The 14,275-nt window shown below is 42.9% G+C and overlaps 3 protein-coding genes across 5 annotated transcripts; 2 read left to right on the top strand and 1 right to left on the bottom strand.

Annotated features, from left to right (window-relative positions):
• The first annotated feature begins 15 nt into the window (after positions 1–15).
• On the top strand, positions 16–8,019 carry LOC6574091 (C2 domain-containing protein 5). Of its 2 annotated transcripts, XM_044008375.1 has the most exons (11): positions 16–217; positions 280–581; positions 639–984; positions 1,652–2,337; positions 2,383–3,453; positions 4,673–5,003; positions 5,073–6,185; positions 6,411–6,498; positions 6,558–6,929; positions 6,988–7,260; positions 7,325–8,019. In XM_044008375.1, the coding sequence occupies exons 1-11, from the start codon at positions 54–56 to the stop codon at positions 7,385–7,387; spliced, it is 4,809 nt and encodes a 1,602-aa protein (XP_043864310.1). In that variant the 5' UTR covers positions 16–53; the 3' UTR covers positions 7,388–8,019. The 2 variants fall into 2 exon arrangements, with proteins under 2 accessions (XP_043864310.1, XP_032589723.1); XM_032733832.2 differs by lacking the exon at positions 1,652–2,337 and having other exon boundaries at positions 3,122–3,453.
• On the bottom strand, positions 7,781–9,766 carry LOC6574090 (golgin-84). Its single transcript, XM_002000112.4, has 2 exons — positions 8,325–9,766; positions 7,781–8,252 (listed from the first exon to the last, which is right to left on the bottom strand). The coding sequence occupies exons 1-2, from the start codon at positions 9,670–9,672 to the stop codon at positions 8,038–8,040; spliced, it is 1,563 nt and encodes a 520-aa protein (XP_002000148.2). The 5' UTR covers positions 9,673–9,766; the 3' UTR covers positions 7,781–8,037.
• A 96-nt stretch (positions 9,767–9,862) lies between these two features.
• Positions 9,863–12,518, top strand: LOC6574089 (glycine-rich cell wall structural protein 1.8). 2 transcript variants are annotated; one of them, XM_002000111.4, is made up of 6 exons: positions 9,863–10,471; positions 10,535–10,954; positions 11,027–11,189; positions 11,299–11,517; positions 11,587–11,747; positions 11,823–12,518. In XM_002000111.4, exons 1-6 carry the CDS (start codon positions 10,144–10,146, stop codon positions 11,870–11,872), a joined length of 1,341 nt encoding a protein of 446 aa, XP_002000147.1. In that variant the 5' UTR covers positions 9,863–10,143; the 3' UTR covers positions 11,873–12,518. The 2 variants fall into 2 exon arrangements, with proteins under 2 accessions (XP_002000147.1, XP_015022750.1); XM_015167264.3 differs by having other exon boundaries at positions 10,535–11,189.
• Positions 12,519–14,275: the final 1,757 nt, after the last annotated feature.

Raw genomic sequence — 14,275 nt, 5'->3', positions numbered from 1 at the left:
TGATTGTTCGGGGCAGTTTACGAAGTTAGCGAGTGGCGTCAGCAGGCACCAAAATGCCAGGAAAAGTGGGCGTCAAAATAAAAGCTGCGCGTAATCTGCCAGTGATGGACAAGAGCAGCGAGACAACGGATGCATTTGTGGAAATCAAGCTGGCTAACAAAGAGCACAAAACGGAGGTGTTCCGGAAAAGTTTGAATCCCACATGGAATACCGATTGGTATGTGCCCACCCCACCCGCTCTTTACCCGACATCATTTATCGTATTTGGTTACTGTGCAGGTTTCGCTTTGAAGTTGACGACGCAGAGCTGCAGGATGAACCGCTGCAAATTCGGCTAATGGACTATGACACATACTCAGCAAATGATGCGATTGGCAAGGTGAACATAAGTCTCAATCCACTTTGTCTGGAGAGCTCTAGTCAGTCATCCCATGGCAAAGGCATCGTGCTCTCTGGCTGGATACCTGTCTTCGACACAATGCACGGCATACGCGGTGAAATAAACATAATTGTGAAAGTGGATCTGTTCTCAGATGTCAACAAGTTTCGTCAGAGCTCTTGTGGTATTCCCTTCTTTCATTGTGCGTAGCAAATTCATGTGTAAAGCAAATCTAATAGCCCCTTTCACCCAATTTCAGCACAATGTGTTCCCTTTGGTTACCGTGCTCAAGTCATCCATGGTTTTGTCGAGGAACTGGTGGTAAATGATGACCCAGAGTATCAATGGATCGACAAGATCCGCACACCACGCGCTTCCAACGAGGCACGACAGGTTGTCTTCCTCAAGCTCTCTGGCCAGGTGCAGCGCAAAATGGGCCTGAAGGCCATCAACATGGGCGCCAATGCAGTCATCGGCTATACGCAGTGCTTTGATCTAGAAGGTGATGTGGGAGTTGTGGCACGTGGCGTCGGCACAGCTGTCACCCTAATCAAGGACACCAGCACCAGTCAGCCCAACAGTGCAGATATAGTCCTCATCGAAGAGTGAGTATTGATAAGAAAATCAAATGAAATCAAATATTGGAATATGTACATTTATCATGGATATGTCTTAGAAAAAGGGTCCGAATGCAAAATAATATACAAACTATTTGTATTTTATTCTGATTCCAAAAGCAAGCCGAGAGAATATTTTGTACAAATTTTATAGGAGAAACCTCCTTCAAAATGCAATATTTAAATTCCTAAATGTTTAAATATTATATGACTACCAGTTATAAAATTTAATTAATTTTAATACATCAAATGTGACAGTGTTTAATTACCAATTTGATATATAAGGCAATTCCATGATATAGAAAATATTATATTATATGCCCCAAGCAACATAAGTTTATTCCCAACCAGTAGGTCTGCTTGTAGGTCCTCGTGGCTAAAGCTCAAATTATGTTCTAAAATATTCTATTCTCTTCTTTTGAATGTTTTTCCCCTCTATCCAACGATCACGAATGAAATCGTCGTTTAACGCTCATTTTTGTTTTCAATAATTAAATCTGTACTGTGCTCCTTGTCGTTTTTTCGTTGTTGTATTGCACATGCTCAATCGTTGTTGTTTTCGTGTCGTATCTATAACATCAATCAAACAAACCAAACCAAAACAAACTACAACACTCACCCAACCAACCCTAATCGTCCCTTAAACCCCACATAGGGTCCAAAAATATTTAGATTTTCTCAACTGCACCAGTGGCAGCAGCGCTAGCCTCCCACTGTCCGGCAGATCACCTCAATATCGTCTTAATATATATAAGCAGCCCAGTTTTAGTTCGCCCAGTTCGGCGGCAGCAGCAGCAGCAGCGGCAGCAACGTTGTTCTACTTGGAAAGTGGCAGTAGCGATACGGAGGATGCGGATGTTATGCAAAATCTCTTGCGGCAAGAGGATGAACGTGGCGAGAGAACACGTGAGAAAAGGTTGCGACATCGCATGCACCGTATGACATTGTCCTCGCGCAACGTGTTCAGCGAGAAGTACGCAACGCTTTTGCGGCGCATCGAGCCCAAGATTCCGGAGAATGCCACGCAATCGCTAAGTAATCTTTTCGGCGCAGTCGGGTCAAGCACAAAGCGTCGTCGTAAGTCGCGCTACGCAATGGGCAAACGAGCACCGCAGGCCATAACACGCTCGATTAGCGATGATACGGGCGCTGGGCCATCAATGTGTCAGCTGGCAGTTCCGCGTTTGCCCGTGTACCAGGAGAGTACACGCTCTGCGCCGGATCTGGAGATTGATGCCTTTCAGCGTAAATCCACGTGCTCCACGGACTCATCGGACTCGTTGTCTATAATTGAAATACTTGCCCCAGGCATTGACAGTGCTGCATCAGCAGCAGCAGAAGGCGACTCAAGTGACGAGGAGCTGAAACAGCTGCAAGCCTTCAAAGATGATGAAGAGCTGCAGGATAACTGGATAAAGCCGGGCGAAACGCGCAGCTGTGAGAACAGCCAGCTCGATTTGACGCCCAAGCGACACACGCTGCTCGAGGACCTGAAGGGTTTCTCGCGTCGTCTCCAACAACTGATGCATCTGACACCCAAGCAGCCAGTGCAACGAAAACGTTCCCTGCTACTGGCCGCTGCTGCACTCGAGCCGTCTATGGAACGCAAATCGTATTACAGTTCACAGCCGGAGTTGCCCACAAGCAGCGCTCTCGATTGGCCCTGTGCAGATCTGAGTGCTTTCGCTTCCATGCTGCAACTGAATCACTTGCCCAGCTATGAATCCAATTTGCAACGCTGTGCTTCGATTTCGCATTTCGCAAGCATTAGATCTGTAGATGATGTACCATTAGTAAAGTTTGATTCCCGTGCACTACCAACGACACCTCCATCAGTACCTCCAGTAGCCCAGGAAGTAATTCAAGAATATCCGAACACGTTGCTGCCCGTTGCGCCCGTTCTCTGCATTTGCCCATCGACCCCAACCCCAACAGAATCCGAAAATAGCTCACAGCAGTCGCGTGCCTTTGATTATTATGATCCACCCGATTTCGAACTAGACCATGTTGTAAATATCTCTAATAGTACTAACCATAGTAACAACAATAATGAATCATCATTGCTTGCTCCATGCTATTCTGTTTCGCCATTTGCCATACCAAACCAACAACAACGCTCAACTAGGTCCAGCAGCGATATTCAGCAACAGCAGCAGCAACAACAGCAACCACAGCAGCTTCAACAACAACCACAGTCGACACCACAGGGCGTGCTCATACCCACGACGATTGCGTCGATCGAGAATAGTGCGAATGGTAAAAAGCTGGCATCGCCGGTTACCAGCAATCGGACAAAGCTAACGCCCAGTCCATCCAAGAGCGGCATTTCGGGTGGCACGAATGCGGACAGTGCATCCACATCGACCACTTCGACGGCCACAACGATGGTGCAGGTCAAGGAAGTGAATGAAATCTGTCGTCGTTCGTCCGACTCCGATCTGAGTGTCACGCCCAAAGGTATGTAGCTCCCTAGCTTCCATTTGATATTATGTACCATAGGAATTAAGCATAGGCTAAGTAGGGCTATAAATACCTCGCTATGAATAAACTACGAGTGTTTCCGCTGTACCGAACGAAACCTTGTGACTGTGTGTATGTGTCTGTGTGTCTCGTGTCTCTCATGAGTAACTCACAATCTCTTCTAATGTTCTCTCTTTGCGCCCGCTGCTGCATCAAACACCATACAGGCATAGCCTATGCATTGCATCGTAAGCGTAAGTAGTTGCCTCTCGTTCTCTCTCACTCTCACTCTCTCTCTCTCTTTCTCTCTGTCTGTTTATTTATAAGTTTCAATGTCCATTATCGATGTACATAATTGTGTGTTAATGTCAATGTAAACCCTCTTTGTGTTAAAGTGTGTGTGTGTGAATATGTAAGTGTATGTGTGTGGGTCAGTTGGTGGGCAGGTTAATCGTTGCAGCTGATATCTAAGCTCTCTTCTATACAAACATATATCTTTTAACACCTCTCTGGTCTCCTCGTCTGAGCTGTCTGCAAAACTATGTAATTGTAATTATTCTCTCACTATGTATTTGCCTCTTATATCCTAATAATTATAATATTAAAAACATATACATCTATAAAATCATCATCTTACCTATAAACATACATATGTATTTATATCTAAAATGAAAAATGACAGAAAATTATTATGACTTCTCATCGGATCCATTTCATCCATCATCTAAATCAATTGACATTATGTAAAGAAGATTACGAAACATATTTGAGAGTAAAATTCGATTAAAGACGGCACAAAAATATAACTTTTTAGTTAAGAATATAAGAACTTTTTTCTTTTTTTGAGTCTGTGGAAGGTGAAGATTCTGGCTAGAATCTTCATTAGACAAAATCATATTGGCGAAAAAAATTAACTAATAACTATAAATAATAATAAATTAGTTTAAAGATGTTTCAGTCATCGGTTGATAATCTGATTAACGATGATTCTGGCAAACACCTCAGGCAAAGACTTAATCTTGGCATTTGCGATTCATAATTATTATTTTCATTAGGCCAGAAATTATGTAATCCATGTGAATTTTAATTACGCCTCTCGATCAAACATATCTATCCCATACTGTGTTTTCGCTTGCCTTAACGTTGTAAACCTGTGGACCTATCATTAAAGTTTAGTTAAATAGCACCCGATTCTAACGTTATTTTTCATTGGCAGGTAACTCCGTTTGCGTGGCTAGCGAGCGACTGGCGGCGGCCACGGCTATGATGCGATTGAACACACCCACCGTGGGCAGCAAGACAACCGACAGCCTGGACATGCTGGAGTATCCGTTCTTAACTATGACCAAGTACCCAACTGGGTTCATACTGCACCTGGGCGCCACTGTGGCAGCGCGCTCGGTCAAGCTGCTGGAGCGCGTGCCCAATCCCGATGAGCCGGAGGTGCGTGACAGCTGGTGGACGGAGCTGCGCATGGAAATTCGCTCACATGCCCGCTCTTTGGGCTGCAACGTCGTGTTGGGCTACGCGGAGTCCACAAGCATATCGTAGGTCAACAGAATTAAATGCATCACAATAACTTTACCGTTATCTAATTTGGATATTTGTTTCTGCAGCGACGATGTGTGCGTTTTGTCTGCCACTGGCACCGCTGCAGTCATCAACATGGTCTTCAATCGCTCTATTTCGCAAACGGACATCTTCGCTATATCAAAGGTAACCAATAATGTGGCCGCCATGTCCAACTCGATGGAGGATAGAGAGGCAAATGGCAGCGGTGGTGAAGCAGCAGCCTCTGTCAAGGACGGCAGCTCGCTGGGCACAGCCAACGGCTCGGCTGGTAAACGCTTTGGCTTTCCAAATCAAGGTGCCCAACGTAACGCCTGTGCCATCTGCCACGTGCCGTACAATTTGGGCAACGTACCCTTTAATATCAAGATGAAGAAGTGCGCTATCTGCCGCAAGGGCCGAGTACCGGATGTTCTTTTGGCCACATTGGAAGTGCCAGAATATATGCAGGTGACTGGACGCGGCTGTTTCATGCAGGCTCAGGTGGTGCGCGCCAAGAGAGATCTGCGCGCCGAACTGAATGCCAAAGAGATTTCCGATGGATTGCCATTTCTGGAGTACGAGCTACACCGTGTGCTGATCAATAAGCTGAAGGCGAAAGGCATGAATGCCATTTTTGGACTGCGCACCCAGGTGGCCATTGGCGAACGCATGATAGCATTAATTGCCACGGGCACGGCATTATTTTTGAGTGCATTGCCCGTGCCGATGGTGCCAAAGATTATGGCCGGTAACTCGTGGACGGACAAGCAGAAACTCAACGAACTGCAGAAGAAATTGCAGGAGACATTTGAGCGTAACCAAGAGATCTACCAGCTAAAGAATATGGATCCCGATTTGGCTAGCATCAGTGGCGGAGCTGGCGGCGATAAGCAATCAGATACGGATGATTCCGATGATGAGGAAATGAATGAAATTGATTTGAATTGCGGCAACAAAGAGCTCTGTGTACTTGAGGTAGATGATATTGAGGACCTGGAAATCATTTCACTACTCATGGAACCATATCCACCCGAGGGCTTCCATGTGGTTAACACACAGCAGGTGCCCGGCATGCAGGAGCTGGATGCCGTTAAAAATCTTCAAATGTTTACGCAAGTATGGCGAGCTCGCATCGACGTGGGACAGAGCGTCAATGGCTTCCCCAAGCACTTTCAGCGGTAAATTGGAAGCTCATCGAGCCTTAAAATTAATATATCAAATAGATATAACAATTAAATCTAAATCAAATGATTTCAGCATATAAAAAGCCTTGAATCTATTATCTATGTAACTATTCAATTTTCAATTTAATTTTCAAATTGAATGTATATGATTTCATAGACGAGCGTAATTCTCCATTAAAATTCACTAGTTATTATTGTACTTATTTGCTTTTTCCACAGACTTCTGCAGACGATATACTTCAAGCTGCGCACAATGATACCCTGTGCAATATGCGATCTACGCTTCAGACTGGATTTGCCTGAAACGGTATGTAACTCAAGTATTTTTATGAAATTCTTAATAAATTGCGATTCACACACATTTAGGACCAAATCCAATTACTTGTCACCGGAATGGCCATGGGCTTGAGCGATGGCAATAAAATGAAATACCGTCGCCGGGCACCGGCGGCCGCACAATTACCAAATGGGTCGAGTGAAGCAGCACCGACTGGTCACGAATGTCAATCCCAGCCGGGGATGAATGGTAAACGGATGCTGCAAGAAGAGGATTACATATTTCCACTGGACGAGGATCAAATGGTTGATACACCCACACCAACCAGCTCGGCCATTCCTCCCTTTGGCATGAGTTCTTTCAAAGTGCGAAAGACTTCGCCGTCGCGACTCTCTAATCTAACGACCCCCTCACCCGCAACAAAACTAATAAATATAGGTCCACCGCCACGCAGTCGCTACGTAAGTTAAAAGCTTCTCTAATTTTGGATTCGATGAACTAATGATTTTATCTGCACAGTCCCCACTTCGCGATCGTTATGGCGTAGACTTGACGCCACTTAGCTTCATACCGGGTGGTCGTATTGACAAGTATTTGGGAAATCTAAACTTCTTCTTCATTAGGGAGAGCACCTCGATACGAGAAAACGGCGGCATTAGCGGATTTGTACATAGTTTCATTACCGAACTGCTGGCAGTGGTGCGCGCTCATATTGCTTCGCTGGGCGGCAATGCAATGGTCTCATTTTATTTGACCGAACTCATATTGTTCGACAATCAGCACAAGAATCAGGTAATATACGAATTCCCATTCATGTGACTTTGTATGGTTATGCATCCTTTATTATGTATTGCAGGGACAGTGTCTGATTAGCATTGGCGGCGATGCGGTATATGTCAACTACTTTGCCGACGACTGATACAACCGATTGCGGGGCATATAGCGCCAATTCTTCGCGAGTCGTCCCAGAAGTCTTTACTACTGAAGAAGCCCAGATTTTGCTCTGAGATGTTCCCTCTTCCTCTACTTCACTCTGGATGCCAACTCTTAATACATTTTGGCTCTCTAACTCGGCGTTGTATGGGTGTCAATAGTGCCAGTATCCCATGCAGAAACGCTGTTTACTTAAATATACATATAGTAGTAGTAGTGGTACATACTACTGTATCGTCTGTATACTGTACTGTATCAAATTGAAATCATGCAATATTTGAACTGTGACTTGACGTTCAAGATGTAGGATGAATTTTTCATGTATTGTTATTTGTTTGCTTAATGTTTAAAGGTTAGCCACTTGCAATTTTCATGACCGTAGTTTGTACATAGCTGAGATGTTTATTGAATTTACATTTTGATAGATAATTTGATGCTTTCAGCTATGAGGCATAGCTCTTAGCAATTATACAGTATACACAGCGAAGTGTAATTAATTTTGGCAACACAAAAGTCACCCAACAACTAATGTAACATATATATATATATATATATTTACTATATATAATACTAAATAATATGCAATCTTTGAAATTAGAATCCAAAAAGTATCCAACAGTTCTATTGTCTATCTATTCAATTGGGAGTCGTGGAGAGCAGCACAAACATAACCCAAAGATGCAGCAATGCAACGTAAACTATTATGCAGATGCGCATCATTGGATAGCGACGCAGAAAGGCGCCTACGCGTATGCCCACGGAATCGGCCTGGCGCAGAGCGCGTTTAAAGCGGCGAGCGACGCGATTGTCAAAGGGACTCGGATGCATAAGCAGTGGAAATTGTGCCTTGGCTAAAAGGAGAGGCAAATATCAAAATTCATCATTATAAGAAAAGCTGAATTCATTCTGCATTCTTCACCTACCATCATCTGTGCTGTTGGAAAGCAGTGTATTGCGCGAACTTGAGCCTCCTCGTTGATGACCCAGTTCAACAGAATGCAGCTGTTGCAGCTGCGCCTGCATATTCTCATGCTGCATACGCAGAGCATTGCGCTCCACTGTCACGCGTTCCAACAGGCTCTGACGCTCCACCAGCGATTGTGTGAGGGCTTTTAAACGATTCTCATAGTCAATCTTGACACTGCTGAAGCCAGCTTCGCTAACGAGCTGTCGTTGCTGTTGCAATTGTTTCTCCATTTCGTGCAGTCGAGTTGCAGAGGCGGCCATTTGGTTGCTCATCTGTTGACGCAGTGAAGACAGCTCTTGAGTCAGCATCCGTTGCTCTGATTCGATGGCCAAGGTGTGCTCGCGAGCAGTACGAAGCTCTTTGTTGAGCGCATTTTCACGCTGACGAGCCACGCCGAGCTCCAATTCGTGCTGACGCTCCAACGCCATATAGTCGTCAAGCTGCAAGCGCAGTCGTTGCTGTTCTTCGCTAGCGTGCTGCAACTCCTGCTTCAGAGCGTCAAGTTCGATTTGTAAGAAACGAGTCTCGCTATCCTTGGCAGTCAGCTCACAACCTTCTGTAATCGGATTTTGTTTAAGCTCAGCGATAAGAGCATCTTTCCCCTGTAATGCTCGCTGAGCTTTGGTTCGATACTCTTGTAGCTCGAGACGCTGTTGGTCCGTCTCTTTGGTCTGCATTTGAAGCTTATGCGCTGTGCTTACATACTCTTGCTGCAGTTTAGCGAGATTCGTTTCTAATTCAGATATGGAGTGTACGTAAGCCATTTGAGCTGTCTGCGCCTCGCTCAACTCTTGAACAGCTTTATCGCGCTCTTCGGATAATGTTTGTGTTAGACTTTCAAGCTCCTGTACTCGTTGTTTCAGGCCAAGATTTTCGCTATCGTGGTTGAGTCCATCAAGTCGCATGCGCAACTCATCACGCTCACTGGTGATTTCATTAAGAGCTATCTTGAAAGCTGCCAACTCATGTGTGTCCATTCCGTTGCTATCTGGATTGACTGAAAAACTGGCCGATGTTGGTAACTTTTGTCGTAGCTCTGTGGTCAACACTTGGGAGCCTTCGCTTTTGCTGCTGGATGCGCTATTACCGACTATGGACAAAGACATGGGTGTACTGCTGCTGCTGGTGGGACGCTTAATTGGAGATAGTGTTGCTTTTAGAGATTGTGTGCTGCTGGAGAGACTGCTCTTCATAGCATCTAGCGCTGGACCAGCTTCCGTGTGCAAGGCTGTAGCAGCATTCTGGTCGATTTTGTTTAAAATATTTTCTGCTTTATCTGCCAACCCTGTTATCCACGACGACATTTCTAAATCACAGAAACAAAGCTTACAAAATCCTTAATACGTGGAAAAGTTGTTTGTTTATGTCAGCGCCAGTACTGTATAATATCATCAGCGTTATAATTTGCAGTACTAAAAACATCCCAAATACAACAATCGATATACATATAGGTTGTTGGCACTCTTATCGATAATTTTTAGCATTACACACACACAAAAATCAATAGTCGCCGCCATATTTTTTCACTTGTACTCGGACGCGTTTTTATGTTTAGGTAACTGCAAAAATAATTGACAAACATATAAAAGTGGTGAAATAGTAAACGTCCAGCGTTTCTGCATTAATTGGTGAAAAGCCCTTGCAAACTAAAAACGGCTAACGTTTGTGCGCGTCCGAGTGTTGTGTGTGTGTGTATATGTGTGTCAGTGTAGCGGGCGGCGTAAAATAACTAAAAGTAGAGTTACTACTGTTGTTGCTATAACCCCAACGAAAGCATGGAAGGAGCTACACAAGTTGCGGCTCCACCTGTAGGTGGGTCGCGTGGCGGTGGTTACAGAGGTCGCGGTGGAGGTCCTCCCATGCGCGGTGGTTTCGAGCGCGGACGTGGTCGGGGCATGGGTCGCGGTCACTTTATGGGTGGCATGCGTGGTGGCGGTATGGGCGGCGGTGGTCCCCCAATGCAGGGTATGATGCAGGGTCCGCCGCGCGGCATGCGTCCCCGAGGCGGTTTGGGCTACCAGGGCCGTGGTGGTGGCGGCGGCTTTCAACCACGCGGTGCTCCTATGGGCATGCGAGGTGGACGCCCACCCCTATACCAGCAGCGTAAGTACAAACGAAATTACAGAAATAGTAGCTTAGATCACCTACATAACCAAATCCATACAGCACCTAAGCAGCACACGGGTGCCGACAACAATAAGACGGTATCGCCGGTACCCACAGCTACGGCAGCTGGGGAGCAGCAAGCCGGCGAAACTACAGCTGAAGATGGCACGGATGCAGTAGCTGCATCAGCTGGAACAGCCACAGCAGTGGTGAACACGCACGGAGCGAGCGGTGCGCCTGGCAGCAGCAACAGCAACGGTGGAGGACCACCGCCATATGTAGGTCGGGGACGAGGACGTGGTGGCCCGTTCGGAGGTCGTGGACGAGGTGGCGGTTACAACCCACACATGAACGGCAGTGGCGGTAATGGAATGTACCCGCACTCACATCATAACAACTCCATGGGCGGACCGGGGGGCGAGCATGGAGGAATGCCGCGTCGTGGCTCGATGCGCGGACGTGGCGGTGGTTACAATCAAGGTATGAGTCGGCCACCCATGCAACATCACCAACAGGCTCATAATGTCAATACACAAATTGCACCGGTACCAGCTCTCAAACGTGGCGCACCCGGAGGACCAGGTCCCAAGCGTGGACGATACGAGGGCGGACCCTATAGCCAGCGCCCCATTGCACCAAAGTATCATGCGGCGTCCCAGCATATGTCACAAACAACATATGGCTCCCCACCCAGCCATCATGCTCCAGCACCAAGGTAGTACCAATACATTTTTAACTCTAGTAACAATTCAGTTTTAATATTAGTTTAAATAAATAGAAGAATTAAAAATTGATCATAATATTAATGCCAACGTTCACTGCAGCCATCATGGTGGCTATCAGGCGCACGACCAGACCCAACAGGTCGACCCATACTCACAGAGCGGCTACGGTGCATCAGCAACTTCTCAGCAAGGTTATAATGGCTATGGTCAGAGCAGCGGCTATGCAGCACACACAACCCAGGCAAATACAACGGCCAGCAGCAGCTATGCGTCACATCACGGCAGCGAGTACGATCAAAGCCAATATCAAGGCTATAAGTAAGTTGGCTACAAATATTACAAACATTAGTTGGGGTTTTTATTAATTGAATTCGTGTTTACTTCCAGCTCCACGGGCTATGCCGCCCAGCCGGACACGCGCTATCAGTCATATAGCCAGGACTACAGCCAGCAGTACGGCTCGACAGCAGTTGATTACAATTCAGCCGGGCAAGCGGACTACAGTCAGCAGAGCGCTAGCTATGATGAACGCGCCTATGCTGGCTATGGTAAGTAATTGTTAATTAGTCATTTTCTATTACACATCTGGATCATCGAATTTGTCGGCATCCCCCCACCAATAGATTCGCAGGCATATTCGCAGAACTATTCAAATGCAGCTGCCTATTACTAAACAACAACAGTTTGCCGCATCCCTCGAATGGCGATATACATTTTAGTGAAGAACGCTGCGCGTGCTCCAACACGTATGCCAAATACCAAAACAAGGGATTAGGGCCAGCACGAGCATAATAATATGATGATTAACGCAGAAATTTGAATGCTATATAAATTAATACCTACACGTAGACACACATACACACATTACACTCAAACACACACAATTAGATTAAGAATAAAGTTCTCTTTTCCTAGCGTTTAAGTTGAAACGTGTTGCTACGTCTTGATTTTCACCTCTCCTGCCCCAACAACCTATCCAATTATCCAAAACCTTTGTGTTTGTTCGTCTTTGCTTGACCAATACCCGATCCATGTGACTGGCGATAATATTGTATTGCCTGTTATTAAATGTTTGTTAGTGGACAAAAGGAGCCTTGCGTCGGTTAAAAAGCTCCAGCCTATAAAAACGAATTATGTTTATTTCTTTTTATTTTACAATTACCATTAAATTTATTCAATTTATCTATCTTGATGAATGAAAGCCTAAACTAAAAAATATCAATTATGTGAATCATGTCATATTGTATACAAAAATTGCAATGTATAAATTTTAGTTAATAAGCAAACTGCTAATATGCAAAACATCTCTACAAATGGAACTTTTGTTTATTTCTAATTTTTTTTTTTTAATCTGAAATATCTGAAAATTTATCTAAGACTTTTCAAATATTTTTTGTTTCTATAATCTATTGACGTGAAAAAGAACACAGCTATAATTTCTTTTCCTATTAATAGCAACAAGTTAAGCAACAAAATCGTAATAATGTAATTCTTATTCATTAAGCTGAGCAAAACAAAAAGGAAAAAAACAAAGAAATACACAACAATTTATTAGCAAAACAAAGCAAAATCTTAAAATTTATCAAAGTCAATAAAATAATGTTTCAAAATGTGTGTAATGCATTAAACTTTATTTATACTTAAATATTTGAAATGTTTTGTTTATACCAAAAATTATAGTACAAATTCAACTAATTAAGCCAATGCAAAAAGTGCAACAATACAATTCACAAAAAGAAAGTAAGAAAAACAAAAACGCAGCTGCTTTTTATCAAGAAGCATCAAGTACTCAAAAATTAAAGACCAACTTAAGCCAAAAGCTTATTGACGTTATATACAAAATGAAAAAAAAAGAATAAAAATAAAAATACAAAACAATAAAAATAATTAACAAAGAGAACCCCAAATGAACCCGAAGAAAAGAAAAAGAATCTTTCGTATTAAATCGATATTAAAAGTTCATCGAAACAGATATTTATATAGATAAACACAAATCTTCGTCTAAAATACTTAAACTGATGATTGATAAAAAAAATCAAGAATTTAAGAAAGAGAAAAACCAAAATTTTTTATATGAGACAAATCTGAAAAGTTTAAAGACTCATAAAAATTTTAAAAAGAAAAGAAAACAATTACACACATATTTGGTAAGTTAAGCTGAAAGCCTTTTAAAGGATAACATCCTTTAATAATTATAAAAACTTTGAACTATGTGACAACTCAACTCTCAATATTCAATACTCGAAATGTAACGAACAGAATCACTTTTAAGCATTCGAAATAATAACAAGCCCATTTATTTGCGGGGCAGGTCTATGTCCGTCTATTTGTGTCAAAATAAATTCTACATGGTCTATGGATCAAGTCTCTCTGCAGTCTGCAGGTCTAGTTTGTGTATCTAAATACTTAGAGATGTTGAGTTCTATCACGTTAAATTGCGGCCCTTGCCGCATTTCTATCGAATTCACGTAGCTTTAGTTTTCTTTTTACAGGAATGAGAAAACTATAAAAACAAGCAAACAAAAAAGTAAACTAAACGATAAACGTTTTGAAACGCTTTTGAAGTGTGAAGCAAGCAAATCAAAGGATTTTTTAAAGGTGACAATATCGTGATAAAAAAAAACGTAATATCAAAAATACAGGATTGAAATATTTTGATAAACTTTGTTTTAGTTATTGCACTTTTATGTTATTTACACTTTTGTTATGTGAAAACACATTTTATTTATAATTTGATAAGAAAAAGTAAAACAAACAACAAATTATTTGAAAGGCTGAAAAGTAGAAAATAGTTAAAATAATAAAGAAAACAACGAAAAGTGATATATGAAATTAGAAAAGACTGAACAACACAACAAATCTATTTTAAAAATAAACTAAGGCATTTACATGTTTTTTTATTTTATTTTCCCAATGCCACTAAATAAGATATAAATATCTTGGGAACTAAGCCATATTAAAAGTAAAGAATATTTACAAAGTATCATACATTCAAAAACAAAAGACAAAAATATTCTCAAAGAGGCAAAATAATAATTTAAAAAAAAAAAAAAAAAAAAAGGATAATATTACTGTA

This window comes from Drosophila mojavensis, unplaced genomic scaffold, assembly GCF_018153725.1.
Source record: "Drosophila mojavensis isolate 15081-1352.22 unplaced genomic scaffold, ASM1815372v1 contig_277, whole genome shotgun sequence".
Lineage (NCBI taxonomy): Eukaryota > Metazoa > Arthropoda > Insecta > Diptera > Drosophilidae > Drosophila > Drosophila mojavensis.
The sequence above is the reverse complement of the archived record's forward strand: the minus strand, read 5'-3'. Positions and strand labels throughout refer to the sequence as shown.